The sequence below is a fragment of the Coregonus clupeaformis genome, chromosome 3 (genome assembly GCF_020615455.1).
Source record: "Coregonus clupeaformis isolate EN_2021a chromosome 3, ASM2061545v1, whole genome shotgun sequence".
Classification (NCBI taxonomy): Eukaryota; Metazoa; Chordata; class Actinopteri; order Salmoniformes; family Salmonidae; genus Coregonus; species Coregonus clupeaformis.
This window is the reverse complement of record NC_059194.1, coordinates 28,305,082-28,323,681: the sequence shown is the minus strand read 5'-3', so window position 1 is coordinate 28,323,681 and position 18,600 is coordinate 28,305,082. Positions and strand designations below refer to the sequence as shown.

Sequence of the window (18,600 nt, the reverse complement as noted above, 5' to 3'; positions counted from 1 at the left end):
AACCTTTCATTGGTGGGGAAGCAGGAAGAGCCAGCCCCTCTGGGAAGGCCAGCCATGCCACACGATTGTAGACGACAGCGGATGAGGTAGCAGCAATGGTTTTGAGCAGTTCAAATTTAATACCTTCCCCCGTTCTCTACAGAAACCCTGGTAAAAAAAAAAAAATCCCCACTCTCATAAAATACAACAGCAGCAACCAGTAAAAAAATGAAATGCAAAAGAAAAAATGCATTGAAGGGGGGAAGGAGGGAGGACAGGATGAGGGGAAGAAAGAATATATATTTTCTATATGCGAGGAGTGAGTCCAAAGTCTTCATCAGACCGAGGGGAGGGGGGGGGTGGCAACGAGTGAGGATTGCTGGGAACTTGCTGTTGTGTTCATTCAAAATGGAGGGGAGAAAAATATACCAACAAAAATATTTGAGTCAAGTCCAATCCAACCAGGGGAAGGAACCAGCACTCTAAGGCAGGGATTCATTCAGGAAGGGTTTTGTCCCTCTATGGATTGAAAGAAATTCTCACTCCTCTTCAGCCTGTATGAGCGTTAGTGGAAGTGTATGTCTATGCATTTAAAATTGAATGTACTGTATATGTCTGTCTATATGGTCGATTCGGCTCCCCCTCTCACTTGCTGCAAAAGATAAGTCATTTTACTTTCCTTATTTCTTCATTCATTCGCTTTTTTTTTCTTCTTCTTCTTCTTCTTCATCCCCAATTCAGTCCCCTACTACCTAGTAGTCATCTAAATCGAAAAACTCGTCGTCCTCTGCCTGGTAATCTATGGCCTGGAAATCCACCCTGTACCGCAAGCATCCTGAGAAAGAGAGAAAGAGAGTCAATTATCCAGATAAAGACTTCTGCTGGATTGAAGTGTCATTACTAATGTTAGGCTTATGAATGTGATCTCATGCTGTGAACTACCTTCACAACATGACCATAACAGAGACACCTATGTTAATACCCTATAACAACAAGTGTGGACTCACCCCCGATGCCTCCAAAGCCTTTGACAAACTGGGAGCCCTCTTGACTCTTGTCTGTGACAATCTCCAGCGTGGCTCCAAACTTCTTGTAGTTGTTGGCGAACCACTCCAGCAGAGGCATGCTCTCAATCAGCTCGTGGTCCTGCCCAGTCTGAACATGCACACACACCAAATGGACACAGTTAGAGAGCGCAAAGAAATGTTAACAAGTCAGCAACAAATTGAACCACCCGAATGGGTTCAGGAAAATAACGTTTTGTCAAGGCAACTGTGTATGACACCAAGGGACAGAGAACAGGGCTTACCTCCTTGTCTGTGAAGTGGGACTTGTCTTTCTCCTGCTCTGGTGTTAAATACAGAGTCTTCTCATCTGAAACACAAGGCCAATGGAGACAGGGAATGAGAAAAAGTGCATGAAAAGTGAGTGTGTATGTAGCATTCTCTGCTCAGTTGTTCTACTTCATGGAGAAAGACGACATACTGCACATGGGGAGTGTGTGTGTACCATTTTCTGCTCCGTTGAAGCAGAGTATAACGCATGGGGAGTGTTTGTACCGTTCTCTGTTCCGATGCTCTCGGCCCCGTGCAGGCGAAGGATGTAGCGCATGGTGTCTAGGTTCTCATAGACGATGAGGATCTCCACAGCTCCCATCTCCAGGGCTTTGAGTGTGTCCTCCACCCCGAAACAGTACTTCCCTGTGTCCTGACTGATCTCATCAAAGTACCGCCCTGCAGCGAGAGAGAGAGAGAGAGAGAGAGAGAAGAGAAAAGAGACGAGAAAAGAGAGAGAGAGAGAGAAAGAAAATGGGGGAGGGAAGAGGAATAAAGGGTCAAAGAAAAAAGAAGAATGAGTGATTGGGGGATGGAAATAGGGTAGCAATCATCACTCATCATCATTACCATTCACAATCTTCACTAACCCGAACAAACGCAGGCACAGACACACATTCGCTGGGATAACCCAAAATCTAACCTCAACATGTGCCACAAACACACACCTATGAGCTTCTTTTCCTGGATGAACTTGACGTTGGAGAGGACCTCTGCCGACAGCTCGATGGCCTGGTTGAAGCCGTTCTCTCCTCCGTACGAGATGTCCACCAGCTTCAGAATCTTCGCCTGTAACCTCTGCGCACACACACAAACCAGGGGTTAGTGTGCAGTGCTATGCATTGTCACTAAGAATGAGTAAATCCATGAGAGGAATTACACCAAAAGCGTCAGTCCGATAAAGGATTAACTGATCACAGTAAGGATTGGTGCAGCATCAACCATGGTTAATCTCAAATACACACACACTTACAGGGTCAAACATGTCGGACTGGCTGAGCTCAGTCTTGAAGTCGGCAGAACCTGCTAGGACCATTCCGGCCACGTTGACCTTGTCGTTGGACACATAGAGCTGGACAGCTGTCTCAGCCACCTTCCTTACATAGTTGTGTCTCTTCTCCATCCTCAGACGGGCAAACCGCAGAGCAGACTGACCTCCTCTGCCTGAGAGAGCGAGAAGATTAGATGGATAAAAAAAGAAGTGATGGGGGATAATATACATTTCCTTTTTTTGATCAATTGTTTTTATTTAAAATCTTGAATGTTCTTGTTCTTATGTCCGTCTGTGTGTGCGTAATGAGCGGAGCGTACCGTGTTTTTTGGGCAGGTCCACGGTGAACTTGTGCAGCACCTCTCTGGTGTTCCCCTGGAGTGTCCCAAAGAGAGCCCCGCTACCATCTATCACTATGAAACCAAACTTACTGTCATCAGACAGCAGGGCCGTCAACGCCTGGAGAGAGGGAGGAGGGAGAGAGTAGAGAGGGAGAAAGAAAGACAGACAGCAATTTCATTACAATTTGATTGACATTGAACACCCACATAGCGGAGACATACAGTGCCTTCGGAAATTATTCAGACCCCTTGAATTTTTCCACATTTTGTTACATTACAGCCTTATTCTAAAACAGATGTTTTTTTTATCCTCAGCAATCTACAGACAATACCCCATAATTACAAAGCGAAAACAGGGTGTTAGACATTTTTGCAAATTTATAATAAAATAAAAACAGAAATCAATAATTTACATAAGTATTCAGACCCTTTGCTATGAGACTCGAACATGAGCTCAGGTGCATCCTGTTTCCATTGATCATCCTTGAGATGTTTCTACAACTTGATTGGAGTCCACCTGTGGTAAATTCAATTGATTGGACATGATTTTGAAAAGACACACACCTGTCTATATAAGGTCCCACAGTTGACAGTGCATGTCAGAGCAAAAACCAAGCCATGAGGTCGAAGGAACTGTTCGTAGAGCTCCGAGACAAGATTGTGTCGAGGCATAGATCTGGGCATTTCTTCAGCATTTAAGGTCCCCAAGAACACAGTGGCCTCCATCATTCTTAAATGGAAGAAGTTTGGAACCACCAAGACTCTGCCTAGAGCTGGCCGCCCGGCCAAACTGAGCAATCGGGGGAGAAGGGCCTTGGTCAGGGAGGTGACCAAGAACCCAATAGTCACTGACAGAGCTCCAGAGTTCCTCTGTGGAGATTGGAGAACCTTCCAGAAGGACAACCACCTCTGCAGCACTCCACCAATCAGGCCTTTATGGCTTTACTGAAGCCACTCTTCAGTAAAAGGCACACGACAGCCCACTTGGAGTTTGCCAAAAGGCACCTAAAGGCTCTCAGACCATGAGAAACAAGATTCTCTGGTCTGATGAAACCAAGATTGAACTCTTTGGCCTGAATGCCAAGCGTCACGTCTGGAGTAAACCTGGCACCATCCCTACGGTGAAGCATGGTGGTGGCAGCATCGTGCTGTGGGATGTTTTTCAGTGGCAGGGACTGGGAGACTAGTCAGGATCGAGGGAAAGATGAACGGAGCAAAGTACAGAGAGATCCTTGATGAAAACCTGCTCCAGAGCGCTCAGGACCTCAGACTGGGGCGAAGGTTCACCTTCCAACAGGACAACGAACCTAAGCACACAGCAAAGACAACGCAGGAGTGGCTTCGACAAGTCTCTGAATGTCCTTGAGTGGCCCAGCCAGAGCCCGGACTTGAACCCAATCTAACATTTCTGGAGAGACCTGAAAGTAGCTGTGCAGCGATGCTCCTCATCCAACCTGACAGAGATTGAGAGCATCTGCAGAGAAGAACAGGTGTGTCAAGCTTGTAGGGCGGCAGGTAGCTTAGTGGGTAAGAGCGTTGTGCCAGTAACCGAAAGGTCGCTGGTTCTAATCCCCGAGCCGACTAGGTGAAAAATCTGTCGATGTGCCCTTAAGCAAGGCACTTAACCCTAATTGCTCCTGTAAGTCGCTCTGGATAAGAGCGTCTGCTAAATGACTAAAATGTAAATGTAAATGTATACCCAAGAAGACTAAGCTGTAATCGCTGCCAAAGGTGCTTCAACAAAGTATTGAGTAAAGGGTCTGAATACTTATGTAAATGTCATCAGTTTATTTTATTAATTAGCAAAAAATTATAAACACCTGTTTTTGCTTTGTCATTATGCGTTATTTTGTGTAGATTGATGAGAGAAAAAAACTATTTAATCAATTTTAGAATAAGGCTGTAACGTAACAAAATGTGGAAAAAGTCAAGGGCTCTGAATACTTTCCGAAGGCAATGTACATATGTAGAGCTCCTACCTCAGTGTGGAACTTGTTGTCACAGAGGTACAGGGAGGTGTTGATGGGTTTAAAAGGCTCAAAGTCTATGTTGACTTTCTTCTCTTTGCCCTCGTCTGTCACAATGGTCCCACAGTACACCACCAGGCCGTTAGGGGGCACTACAGGAGAGAGACAGGACTTACCAGTCAACACAGGCAAGACCCAGTGACCCTTAAGAAATATCCACAACTAACAAGAAAAAGAGACATCCCTGCTGTAGCTTTGGAGTCCACTATGAGGAGGTCAAGGCTCCTAGTACAGACAGACGACGACACACTTAGTTCCATTTGCACACCAATCACTCACCCTTGTTGTATAGCTTTAGTCTCTGCTGTACAGAGGTAATGGCCCCGAGCACAGAGAGCCTGTTGACCCTGCTCTTGATGTTGGAGGCTGTCCCAAACTCATCAGCCAACATCTTGGCCACTCTGGAGATCTGGTCCTTAGGGGGAATGATCAGCGAGATCATACTGGTTCCATTACTGAGGAGAGAGGGACAGATAGTTACATAAACACACATATTCACGGTTGTGTAAATAACACTGTCTTAGTCATATCAATCTCTGAAAGGAATGAATATGCTTCCACAATCAAAACAAATCTTCCACCCATCAGCCCCTCCAATCATTCTCTAATATTACCTGACCCATATCTACCCTTGTGTAACACACACCTCAACTTTATAACAGTTGACGCCACTGGTCACCAAACACTACCTTCCTAGATTCCACTGTCTGAAAGGGGAGGGGGCACACAGTTCCCATACAGAACAACAAGTTATGTCCTTGACACCAAGGACTGTGCTAAACTCCCACTGAGCCACATTCACTACCAGTCAAAGGCAAACTGGCGAGCCATACACGTTGATGCTGTATACCCACAGGTAGCTGGTTTGTGAATAAAGGCCAAATTGTCAACCGTATGTGTATGTAGCAGAGGATTCTGTGCCAGTGGACAACAAGAACACTTCGGGGGCAAAGCGGTCCCATTTGCCTAATCACACTGCCGAGTAAGCCACGGAACTAGCTCTGTGAACTACTTATCTAAATGAATATGGATGACCGCTAGCTAACTACACACATTGTCACCAAAGGAATAGGAAATGGCAGTTGAGTGCCTGCTGCTTGCTACTCAAACATACTGTAGCTTTAAGCCTTCCACTCCCAAATACAAGACATGTTCAATGCTGTATCTTGAAAGCAAGCCAACATAGCTATCAACTGCTTTATCTATCGCAGCATATGGGAACATACTGGTGTCAGCTAGGTGCTTTTAGCAACGCGGCAATTGTACTGGGTTGCACAAAGAAAACAGTCCATGGGAAGCTAAGTTAAATACAATTGCATTTCAACTTACTGTGCCAGCGGCACCATATGTGGCCAAAAAAGAAATAGCTTGTGGGGGACTTATTTTTGACATGATGTAAGCAGAGGAAGTGGGTCTACAACAGACCCACGTTTGGAAAGTCTGTTTAATAATACGATTTTGTCTCAAACTCCCCCCGTCATAACGACCAACCGTCCTGCCCACTGCCACAGTAAGTTAGTAGCTAAGTTGAAATTGAATTGCACGTAACTTCTGGCTTCCCACGGACTGTTTTTGTGCAACCCAATACAATTGAAAACAACACTAGTGTATACTGTAAACCCGCGTTACTACAAGCACCTAGGCGTCAGTGTGATATACAAACAACCCCACTGTTTTAAAGACCTCATCCACAGAAGCCGGCATTTTCAGCTAACAACATGTAGCTAACTAGCTAACTAACCCGGACATCAACACACATAACAAGTAACAGAGCTAGCTACAAATAACATGAATGGCATCATACTAATTATACGATCAAAATCGAATATTGGTAGGAACTAACGTTATTTACAATGTTGACTGTGTTAATAGCACGCTAACTGGCTAGCTAGGACCACTCCCAAAATTCGGCCTCGCTCATCCAGCTGTCCATTCATGTCTGCATATCTCCGTCTCCCACCACCCCTCCGACACCCAGTGAGACGTCCTGTATCTTGTGCCCATTTCAAACACTTACCCACGGGCAGCTTCCAAACTTTTAATCAACTTCTTGATTTTCCATATCTCCACGTTCCTGTCCGCTGCGTTTGGGTCGTCCGCCATCTTTCCTGCTGTAATTGCTTCAGCACCTGAAAGAGAAGAACATCAGCTAGCTAACGTTGCATCGGCCACGAACACAAACGATAGATTTAGCTAACTTCATAAAGGTCCAATGACCGGATTTTAGGTTGCCAGGGTGACAGTTGTGTGGCTACCTCTCTGACCTAGAAACGGGTGTCCGAGAGGGACCTGACCACACTGGTGGACCGACCGGGAGGAAAGACTCTACACCGCTTCTGTGTCAGTAAAGTGCGCGGAAAAACTAGGCCTACGCACTCTTCCCAGGCCCTAGTGTCCACCCTATTCATTGTCTAACGTCGCAACCCGACCTAGTTTCAACTCTCTTCCTCGAAGAAACGTTAAAACCTCCAAATGTCAACCGGTTCCAAACCCTTTCATTTACAAAAACGAGGACGATACCGTACCTGCCTCGGGCAACGCCACTCCGGTTTCTGCGCTACAGCTTCCGCTCTAGTTCGGTCGTCGGTGAAATTACGTTGCCCACTTCCCTCTCGTGCCGGTTCCTCTCTACTACACTACACAGGCTTCGCCTGGTGTGATCGGGGCTCACATGTGGGAGGTAATTTCGGTTATTCTCTCTTCCCGGAAACTTAGAAAACACTGAGGTAGATTTCTGGTTGGTCAAAACTCCATGTTGATCATGAATATCTATACGGTGATTGGGGCGATTCAATATTATACAAAAATGGGCGGGGATATCTCAAAATGGTTCATTTGGGATTTGTAGTCAAAATTATTATTTGATATTACTCAGAACTTGAAGTTCTCCTGAACTCCTGTAGTGACCATGATAGAGAAAAAAATGGGGGGAAAAACAGTAGTTTCAAGTTAAACGTTTTAATGTGACGTAACTGCATTGTTGGTTGAGGGCGTGTAAGTAAGCGTTTCACTGTTAGGTCTACACCTGTTGTATTCGGCGCATGTGACAAATACAATTTGATTTGAATTTGATTTGATTTGAAATGCCTTTCTTGATAGCGCTAAACCCAACCATGCAGTAATCAATATCAATGTAGTACTAAAGATAACAGAAGGTAGAACAAAATCACAGGAGAAATAGAAATAAGAAGAACAAGATAAGTAAGTAGGCTATACACGGGTCAGTTCCAATACCATATTTACAATGTGCAGGGATACTGGAGTGATTTTTGTAAATAATTGTTTTACCTTTATTTATACATTGAGATAAAATCTATTTTTCAAGAGAGACCTGGTCCAACAGCAGCAGTGGGCACAAAGTTTCAGACAAAACAACTTACATACACTAACACAACATTGAACAAAACTGTAGACACACATGCAGTACAACAATTACATATTACGTAAAGAAACACAAATGTCATAACTAAAAAACTGTCCTGAAGACAATTACACTCTTCTATGATATTTACATCGACCAAGTGTTTAAACTCCACCAACGTGACTAGATCATAACATTTTAAAATGTTCAGGAGAGAATTCCAGGACCACTGAGCTGAGTACCTAAAACTATTTACAGTTAACATTTAAGTCATTTAGCAGACGTTCTTATCCAGAGCGACTTACAAATTGGTGCATTCAACTTAGGATAGCCAATGGGACAACCACCACTGGGGGAGGGGGGGTGTAGAAGGATGACTGTTAGACTATTACAGGTATTCCTTAAAGAGGTAGGGTTTCAAGTGTCTCCGGAAGGTGGTCAGTGACTCCGCTGTCCTGGTGTCGTGGGGGAGCTTGTTTCCACCATTGGGGTGCCAGAGCAGCGAATGGGCTGAGCGGGAACTGTGCTTCCGTAGAGGTAGGGGGGCTAGCAGGCCAGAGGTGGATGAACATAGTGCCCTCGTTTGGGTTTAGGGTCTGATTAGAGCCTGAAGGTAAGGAGGTGCCGTTCCCCTCACAGCTCTGTAGGCAAGCACCATGGTTTTGTAGTAGATGTGAGCTTAAACCGGAAGCCAGTGGAGTGTGCGGAAGAGCGGGGTGACATGAGAGAACTTGGGAAGGTTGAACACCAGACGGGCTGCAGCGTTCTGGATAAGTTGTAGGGGTTTAATGGCACAGGCAGGGAGCCCAGCCAACAGTGAGTTGCAGTAATCCAGACAGGAGATGACAAGTGCCTGGATTAGGACCTGTGCCACTTTCTGTGTAAGGTAGGGTCGTACTCTGCGAATGTTGTAGAGCATGAACCTGCAGGATCGGGTCACCGCTTTGATGTTAGCGGAGAATGACAGGGGGTTGTCCAGGGTCACACCAAGGTTCTTTGCACTCTGGGAGGAGGACACAATGGAGTTGTCAACTGTGATGGCGAGATCATGGAGCGGGCAGTCCTTTCCCGGGAGGAAGAGCAGCTCCGTCTTGCCGAGGTTCAGCTTGAGGTGGTGATCCGACATCCACACTGATATGTCTGCCAGACATGCAGAGATGCGATTCGCCACCTGGTTATCAGAAGGGTGAAAGGAGAAAATGAATTGTGTGTCATCTGCGTAGCAATGATATGAGAGACCATGTGAGGATATGACAGAGCCAAGAGACTTGGTGTATAGAGAGAATAGGAGAGGGCCTAGAACTGAGCCCTGGGGGACACCAGTGGTGAGAGCACGTGGTGCAGAGACAGATTCTCGCCATGCCACCTGGTAGGAGCGACCTGTCAGGTAGGACGCAATCCAAGAGTGAGCAGCGCCGGAGATGCCCAACTCGGAGAGGGTGGAGAGGAGGATCTGATGGTTCACAGTATCAAAGGCAGCAGATAGGTCTAGAAGGATAAGAGCAGAGGAGAGAGAGTTAGCTTTAGCAGTGCGGAGAGCCTCCGTGACACAGAGAAGAGCAGTCTCAGTTGAATGAACAGTCTTGAAACCTGACTGGTTTGGATCAAGAAGGTCATTCTGAGAGAGATAGCAGGAGAGTTGACTATAGATGGCACACTCAATAGTTTTGGAGAGAAAAGAAAGAAGGGATACTGGTCTGTAGTTGTTGACATCGGAGGGATCGAGTGTAGGTTTTTTGAGGAGGGGTGCAACTCTCGCTCTCTTGAAGACGGAAGGGACATAGCCAGCGGTCAAGGATGAGTTGATGAGCGAGGTGAGGTAAGGGAGTAGGTCTCCGGAAATGGTCCAGAACTGTGAGGGGTGAGCCATCCTCAGGAAAGGAACTTATCAAGGCGTCAAGCTCATTGATGAACTCTCCAAGGGAACCTGGAGGGCGATAAATGATCAGGATGTTAAGTTTGAATGGGCTAGTGACTGTGACAGCATAGAATTCAAATGAGGAGATAGACAGATGGGTCAGGGGGAAAAGAGAGAACGTCCACTTGGGAGAGATGAGGATTCCTGTGCCAGATGCTCTCGGGGTATGCGAGAACACATGATCAGATGAGGAAAGAGCAGTAGGAGTAGCAGTGTTTTCTGTGGTAATGGGCGGCGCACAATTGGCCCAGCGTCGTCCAGAGTAGGGGAGGGAATGGCCGGCAGGGATGTAGCTCAGTTGGTAGAGCATGGCGTTTGCAACGCTAGGGTTGTGGGTTCGATTCCCACGGGGGGCCAGCATATAAAAAAAAATTTATTCACTAACTGTAAGTCGCTCTGGATAAGAGCGTCTGCTAAATGACTAAAATGTAAATGTAAATGTAATCCATGTTTCCGTCAGCGCCAAGAAGTCGAGGGACTGGAGGGTAGCATAGGCTGAGATGAACTCTGCCTTGTTGGCCGCAGAACGGCAGTTCCAGAGGCTGCCGGAGACCTGGAACTCCACGTGGGTCGTGCGCGCAGGGACCACCAGATTAGAGTGGCAGCAGCCACGCGGTGTGAAGCGTTTGTATGGCCTGCGGAGCGAAGTACAGCCACCTTTCCATATTTCCAGTTCTATTTCTATCATGACCTGTTCTAATTCTTGGTACTGTTGAAAGCAAATGAGAATGGGACCGTAATTTATATTTATTTACTGACCTGATTAAAAAATAACAGAGATAAAGTGCCATTTTACCCAATATGGCCTTATAAATAAGTGTATACCAGTGTTTAAGCTTACGCAAGGTCAATGACGACCAGCCAACGACGCTGTAGAGATCACAATGATGGTTTTGATTGGTAATGAACCTGAGGGCCGCATGATGTACTGAATCAAGTGCTCTCAGGGTAGTGGTTGAGGCCTGCATATACAGTTGAAGTTGGAAGTTACATTTTTTTGTTTTTTTAGCAGACGCTCTTATCCAGAGCGATTTACAATTAGTGAGTGCATACATTTTTCATTCTGGCCCCCCGTGGGAAACGAACCCACAACCCTTGCGTTGCAAGCGCCATGCTCTACCAACTGAGCTACAGGAGGGCCAAATACATTTAAACTCAGTTTTTCACAATTCCTGACATTTAATCCTGGTAAAAATTCCCTGTTTTAGGTCAGTTAGGATTACCACTTTATTTTAAGAATGTGAAATGTCAGAATAATTGTAGAGAGAATTATTTATTTCATATTTTATTTATGTCATCACATTCCCAGTGGGTCAGAAGTTTACATACACTCAATTAGTATTTGGTAGCATTGCCTTTACATTTTTAACTTGGGTCAAACTTTTCGGGTAGCCTCCCACAAGCTTCCTACAATAAATTGGGTGAATTTTGGCCCATTCCTCCTGACAGAGCTGGTGTAACTGAGTCAGGTTTGGAGGCCTCCTTGCTCGCACACGCTTTTTCAGTTCTGCCCACACATTTTCTATAGGATTGAGGTCAGGGCTTTGTGATGGCCACTCCAATACCTTGACTTTGTTGTCCTGCTTGGGGTCATTGTCCATTTGGAAGACCCATTTGCGACCAAGCTTTAACTTCCTGACTGATGTCTTGAGATGTTGCTTCAATATATTCACATAATTTTCCTTCCTCATGATGCCATCTATTTTGTGAAGTACACCAGTCCCTCCTGCAGCAAAGCACCCCCACAGCATGATGCTGCCACCCCCGTGCTTCACGTTTGGGATGGTGTTCTTTGACTTGCAAGCGTCCCCCTTTTTCCTCCAAACATAACAATGGTCATTATGGCCAAACAGTTCTATTTCTGTTTCATCCGACCAGAGGACATTTCTCCAAAAAGTATGATCTTTGTCCCCATGTGCAGTTGCAAACCGTAGTCTGGCTTTTTTATGGCGATTTTGGAGCAGTGGCTTCTTCCTTGCTGAGCGGTTATGTCGATATAGGACTTGTTTTACTGTGGATATAGATACTTTTGTACCTGTTTCCTCCAGCATCTTCACAAGGTCCTTTGCTGTTGTTCTGGGATTGATTTGAACTTTTCGCACCAAAGTACGTTCGTCTCTAGGAGACAGAACGCGTCTCCTTCTTGAGCGGTATGACGGCTGTGTGGTCCCATGGTGTTTATACTTGCATACTATTGTTTGTACAGATGAACGTGGTACCTTCAGGCGTTTGGAAATTGCTCCCAAGGATGAATCAGACTTGTGGAGGTCTACAATTTTTTTCAGAGGTCTTGGCTGATTTCTTTTGATTTTCCCCATGACATCATTTTCTGGAATTTTCCAAGCTGTTTAAAGGCACAGTCAACTTAGTGTACGTAAACTTCTGACCCACTGGAATTGTGAAACAGTGAATTATAAGTGAAATAATCTGTCTGTAAACAATTGTTGGAAAAATTACTTGTGTCATGCACAAAGTAGATGTCCTAACTGACTTGCCAAAACTATAGTTTGTTAACAAATAATTTGTGGAGAGGTTGAAAAAAGAGTTTTAATGACTCCAACCTAAGTGTATGTAAACTTCCGACTTCAACTGTATATAACATCACTAAAATCTAAAGCCGTCAGTGATGTACATCGTACCAGCTCCTTCCTGGCCTCCAGAGAAAAACAGGCCTTATGCCGGTAATAAAAACCTATTTTCATTTTGAGCTTCCTTATCAAGTTCTCCACATGAACAGTGAAGCTCAGCTTGTCATACACCCACACTCCCAAATATTTGTACACTTTGACTTGCTCTATAGTATGTCCATCCAATGTAGCAATAACATGATTAGTAACATGCCTGCCATTTGAAAATACCATGCATTTCGTTTTAACCGAATTCAGAACCAGCTTAAAATCATACAGATTCTGTTGTATGGTGTTAAATGCTCTTTGGGCATTTTCAAAAGCTAAAGATAAACTACTACCACTTGAATAAAGAACAGTATCATCTGCATAAAAAAGAACATCCGCTGTTTCAATATGATCCCCAATGTTGTTGATATACAAAATGAACAACAGTAGGCCTAAAATAGAACCTTGCAGAACACCTGAGAACAACTCTTTGGACTCCGATTTACAACCATTCACCATTACACATTGTTTACGATTTGATTGGTAATTTATAAACCAATCTAGAGTATGATAGCGGTAGATACACTATATATACAAAAGTATGTGGACACCCCTTCAAATTAGTGGATTCGGCTATTTCAGCCACAACTGTTGCTGACAGGTGTATAAAATCAAGCCCACAGCCATGCAATCTCCATAGACAAACATTGGCAGTAGAATGGCCTTACTGAAGAGCTCAGTGACTTTCAACGTGACGCCGTCATAGGATGCCACCTTTCCAACAAGTCACTTCGTCAAATTTCTTCCCTGCTAGAGCTGCCCCGGTCAACTGTAAGTGCTGTTATTGTGAAGTGGAAACATCTAGGAGCGACAATGGCTCAGCCGCGAAGTGGTAGGCCACACAAGCTCACAGAATGGGACCGCTGAGTGCTGAAGCGCGTAGCGCGTAAAAATCATCTGTCCTTGGTTGCAACACTCACTATCGAGTTCCAAGCTGCCTCTGGGAGCAACTTCAGCACAATAATTGTTTGTCGGGAGCTTCATGAAATGGGTTTCCATGGCCGAGCAGCCGCACACAAGTCTACGATCACCATGCACAATGCCAAGCGTCGGCTGGAGTGGTGGAAAGCTCGCCGCTATTGGACTATGGAGCAGTGGAAACGCATTCTCTGGAGCAAAGAAGCACGCTTCACCATCTGGCAGGAGAACGCTACCTGCCCCAACTGTAAAGTTAGGTGGATTCTAGACAATTCTATGCTTTCAAATTTGTGGCAACAGTTTGGGGAAGGCCCTTTCCTGTTCCAGCATGACAATGCCCCATGCACAAAGCAAGGTCCATACAGAAATGGTGTGTCGAGATCGGTGTGGAAGAACTTGACTAGCCTGCACAGTGCCCTGACCTCAACCCCATCGAACACCTTTGGGATGAATTGGAACGCCGACTGCGAGCCATGCCTAATCGTCCAACATCAGTGCCCGACCCCACTAATGCTCTTGTGGCTGAATGGAAGCAAGTCCCTGCAGCAATGTTCCAACATCTAGTGGAAAGCCTTCAAAGAAGAGTGGAGGCTGTTATAGCAGCAAAGGGGGGAACAACTCCATATTGATGCCCATGATTTTGGAATGAGCAGGTGTCTACATACTTTTGGTTGTATATGTTTGTAGTCAGTATAAATGTTATTTACATTTACATTTTAGTCATTTAGCAGACGCTCTTATCCAGAGCGACTTACAGTTAGTGAGTGCATACATTTTTCATACTGGCCCCCCGTGGGAAACGAACCCACCACCCTGGCGTTGCAAGCGCCAAGCTCTACCAACTGAGCTACAGGGGACCTGTTATGTGTGTGTGAGCAAATTAAGTGAGTGTTTATGTGTGTGTGTCGGTGTGCATGAGTGTTTAGAGTCCTGAGAGGGTGCATCGAGAGAAAATAAATTACAAGGGTCAACTCTGATAGTCTGTGTAGCCATTTTGTTAGCTATTTAGTAGTCTTATGGTTGGGGATAGAAGCTGTTCAGGTGCCTGTTGGTGTCAGACTTGATGCATCGGTACCACATGCCATGCAGAAGAAAAGAGAACAGTCTATAGCTTGGGTGGCTAGAGACTTTAACAATCTTCCGGGCCTTCCTTTCACACCACCTGATATAATACGTTGATGTCCTGGATGTACTGGGCTGTCCGCACCACCCTCTGTAGCGCCATGTGATCGAGGGCGGTGCAGTTTCCATACCAAGCGGTGATGCAGCCAGTCAAGATGATCTCAATGGTGCAGCTGTAGAACCCATTCCAAACCTTTTCAAACTCCTGAGGGGGAAGAGGTACTGTCACAACTGTGTGCGTGGGCGTGGACCATTTTAAGTCCTTAGTGATTTGGACACCAAGGGACTTGAAGACCCCTCCCCCCTCTCCATTCCCTGTAGTCCACGATCAGCACCTTGGTCTTACTGACGTTAAGGGAGAGGTTGTTGTCATTGACCTCCTCCCTGTAGACTGTATCATTGTCACCTGTGAAAAAGCATACCACCATCGCGTCGTCAGCAAATTTGATGATGGTGTTGGTGCGTGGCAACTCAGTCGTGGGTGAACATGGAGCAGAGGAAAGGACTAAGCACACACCCCGGTGGGGCCCCCGTGTTAGCTAAGCAATGTCATGAAATTAAAATACCAGTCATAACATTTTAGATTTACAGTCGCTCTTATCCAGAGCGACTTACAGTTAGTGAGTGCATACATTATTTTTCATACTGGCCCCCCATGGGAATGGAACCCACAACCTTGGCGTTGCAAACACCATGCTCTACCAACTGAGCTACATCCCTGCCGGCCATTCCCTCCCCTACCCTGGACGACGCTGAGCCAATTGTGCGCCGCCCCATGGGTCTCCCGGTCACGGCCTGCTACGACAGAGCCTGGATTCAAACCAGGATCTCTAGGGGCACAGCTAGTGCCTTAGACCACTGCGCCACTCGGGAGGTTAATATCACATTACCTAAGTTTGTTTGGTGGAATGATGGATTTTGTCAATTATGGAAGCATCTATTTTCCTCTTCAGAATATTGAGTATGTCCAAAGGGTCAATTGCATAATAAAATAAAAAAAATCTATAGGCAATGTGGAGTTGAAAGTTCTACAAAATCTACATTATTTCTTCCAAAGTCAGGCCCAGTTTTGCACCACTAGATGACAGCATTGATTCACTAGAGAAAAACCTATGGTACTATAACAGATATACAGTACCAGTCAAAATTGGACACACCTACTAATTCAAGGGTTTTTCTTTATTTTTACTATTTTCTACATTGTAGAATAATAGTGAAGACATCAAAACTATGAAATAACACATATGGAATCATGTAGTAACCAAAAAAGTGTTAAACAAATCAAAATATATTTTATATTTAAGATTCTTCAAATAGCCACCCTTTGCCTTGATGACAGCTTTGCGCACTCTTTCCACAACAGCATCTTTCCCCCAAGCGTTTCCATGGCATATTTCCATTGTTTTGGTCGAGTTCCATTGACCTCTTTACCACATCTATGGCTGAAATCAGTTGATGATAGGACTTAGATAAGTTGTAAAAGTACTGATATTGTATCATGTAATAACACACAGCTTTCCAAGAAAACACGAATTGAGACATTTATGGCCTGTTTACATATATTGTATGGAGACAATTGGTATGAAACCCTAATAAACTGTATTTATAACGATATGACAATAGTTTAGGTTGACAATATTTATATTACACAATTTCTGATATGTCACACAACTTTTATTTTCCTCCATATGTAAAATCAGGAAATGCATCAGCTATGCCTCTTCTGCCATTCATTCCAATTAGACTGGTTTTGGATTTCTCCCTGAGCACAATGGCTGCCATTTTCACCCCATTCTGGAACTTTGAGAGTTGATGACATAGCCCCTCTAGTAATTGAATAGGATCTCTATGCTCCACATACTCTCAGATTCCATTCCAATTTTCCCTCTGCACTGATACCCATATTACAGAGATTAAATGACGCAGCAGTTTGCTAGGCAGTCAGTATAATATAAACACCAATTCATCACTATCTGTCTGCAATCAGAGCTGTAATCTGTCATCTGGAAATGCATCCGGCCTCGTGTTCAGTGTTCTTGTCAGAAAAGTTACATTTTGCCAAACTCAACAGATTCTCTATCATCTAGGGTCAGAGTGATCGCAGAGTAATATCATTCTGCAACATCCGACAGGTAAGAGATGGAAACTCATAAGACCTGATTTATTTCTGCTGTAGCCTATATGTTGTTCTGTCTGTGTGTACAGTAGATATTAAAAGTCCGGAAGACACTGGAATATCACCTCCATTTCTGGTGACTCCTTAGCTTCAGGTAGGTTGGCTGACCATGTGTCCATGGCGTCTGTGTGTGTTGTTGTGACTGGTCATTGAGGAGGCAGAGAAATAAAATAAAGAGTGTGTGTGTGTGTGTGTGTGGGGGGGAGGGTTAGGGCTAGAGCAACCCCACACAGATGCCATCAGGTCCACTCTGCTCCACTTTCCATCTGTGGCAATCTGCTAGAGGGGGGCTGAGTGATGGAGGGATGGGGGAGGGAGAGGATGGAAGGAGAGAGTGATGTTGTGGTGTTCAAGGGCGTCACTGTGCTTGACACAACCCGAACAGAAGGGAAGGGCTGCTGCTTTGGGTGTACCACACATCACACCTGCTCTGTCACTAATGTCAGATTCAGTTTAGTCCCGATTCCCAGGAGACTGTGAGAGCAGACATACACAGTACAGTCATTGGAGTTGACAGAGATGGCTCTACCAGTGAAAGGACCCTGGCCTTATCCATTAGCAGGACAAAACACAAAAACTGACCTTGGATCATTGCTTAGGGGGAACTATATTGATGGCTCTGACTCAGAATTTCCCATTGAATGGTGGAGTTCACACACCCCTGAGGACTCAATGTGTCAAATGATGAAACCATAGCTAGTGCTTCAGTCTAATTGCCATCAGCATGGGGTTTATTAAACCTGGGCCCACCTCTTTTTTAAGCAGCCAGGTCATCCGTGATACAAGTCAGTATTCGACGTTCCTTCAATGACTGAGGACGTCGGGAGATGACGTGGAAACTGGCCACTAGGGGCAACAGTGAGCTCTGTTACCTTATAATAATAATAATATGCCATTTAGCAGACACTTTTATCCAAAGCGACTTACAGTCATGTGTGCATACATTTTTTACATACGGGTGGTCCCGGGGATCGAACCCACTACCCTGGCGTTACAAGCGCCATGCTCTACAAATTGAGCTACAGAGGACCACAAGTAGGTTTACCAAACTTTGACCATAACCATTTCTGAGTTAATGCCTAACCTTAAGATTTCGGAGTAAATGCCTAAACTTAACCCTAACCTTAAAATTCGGAGTTAATGCCTAAACATAACCTTAAATACTTCAAAATGTGACGTTTGCAACATCTTCAAAATTTGACGTTTGAGAAACATGGATGAACGTCTAATTCTGACGTGAGACTGTGAGAGCTAGTTGTTCTTAAGATCAACGACTGCGTAAATGGAGCTGTGCAAATCAAACTTGAATGACTTTGATATTTATTTGACTCATAATCTCTGGCGTTATATAAAAGGGCCCATTAATGCTTGGCTGTTTTTTTTCTCCCTCCGACAACTTCATGTCCCATTTGGAGTGTAAAGATGCAGCTCTCAGAGAGCCAGGGAAAACCTTTGAACCCCTCAGAGGGAATTAAGCAGAAGTTTTATTTTCCCCATGCTAATCTGTGACTCACTCTCTCTCCGCCACATTCAGAGAGGGGATCATAATTGTCAGCACTTCAATAACTAGCATCCCCGCTAAAGACACATCTTCTTAAGCTGCCGTGTGTGTGTTTGTGAGCATATCTGGCAGTGTCTGGCTAGTTTGTTTTGTGTGCTGCTGCTGCTTCTGATAGGATATGCTAAGATTTGGGGCGCCCATAGCCGGAGCTTTGCTGTGTGCTTTCCATCTAATCTCTGAGTCTACATTCTTGTCAC

General features: G+C 44.9%; 1 protein-coding gene across 3 annotated transcripts; it reads right to left on the bottom strand.

Annotated features, from left to right (window-relative positions):
• Positions 1-82: 82 nt before the first annotated feature.
• On the bottom strand, positions 83-7,337 carry LOC121543606 (eukaryotic peptide chain release factor subunit 1). 3 transcript variants are annotated; one of them, XM_041853639.2, is made up of 11 exons: positions 7,198-7,337; positions 6,690-6,801; positions 4,952-5,127; positions 4,625-4,764; positions 2,625-2,763; positions 2,287-2,477; positions 1,982-2,111; positions 1,539-1,712; positions 1,289-1,353; positions 987-1,134; positions 83-814 (listed from the first exon to the last, which is right to left on the bottom strand). In XM_041853639.2, exons 2-11 carry the CDS (start codon positions 6,773-6,775, stop codon positions 732-734), a joined length of 1,332 nt encoding a protein of 443 aa, XP_041709573.1. In that variant the 5' UTR covers positions 6,776-6,801; positions 7,198-7,337; the 3' UTR covers positions 83-731. The 3 variants fall into 3 exon arrangements, with proteins under 3 accessions (XP_041709573.1, XP_041709565.1, XP_041709558.1); XM_041853631.2 differs by lacking the exon at positions 7,198-7,337 and adding an exon at positions 6,937-7,038; XM_041853624.2 differs by lacking the exon at positions 7,198-7,337 and adding an exon at positions 6,928-7,035.
• Positions 7,338-18,600: the final 11,263 nt, after the last annotated feature.

Bases quoted from the DNA above. Each gene is read 5' to 3' on its own strand.
- LOC121543606 (XM_041853639.2), bottom strand. From the start codon at position 6,775: ATGGCGGACGACCCAAACGCAGCGGACAGGAACGTGGAGATATGGAAA. The intron at 5,128-6,689 runs GTAAGTGTTTGA...CTCTCTCCTCAG, and splicing joins AGTTTGGAAGCTGCCCGTGG to TAATGGAACCAGTATGATCT. The intron at 1,354-1,538 runs GTACAAACACTC...CTTGTGTTTCAG, and splicing joins GAGCATCGGAACAGAGAACG to ATGAGAAGACTCTGTATTTA.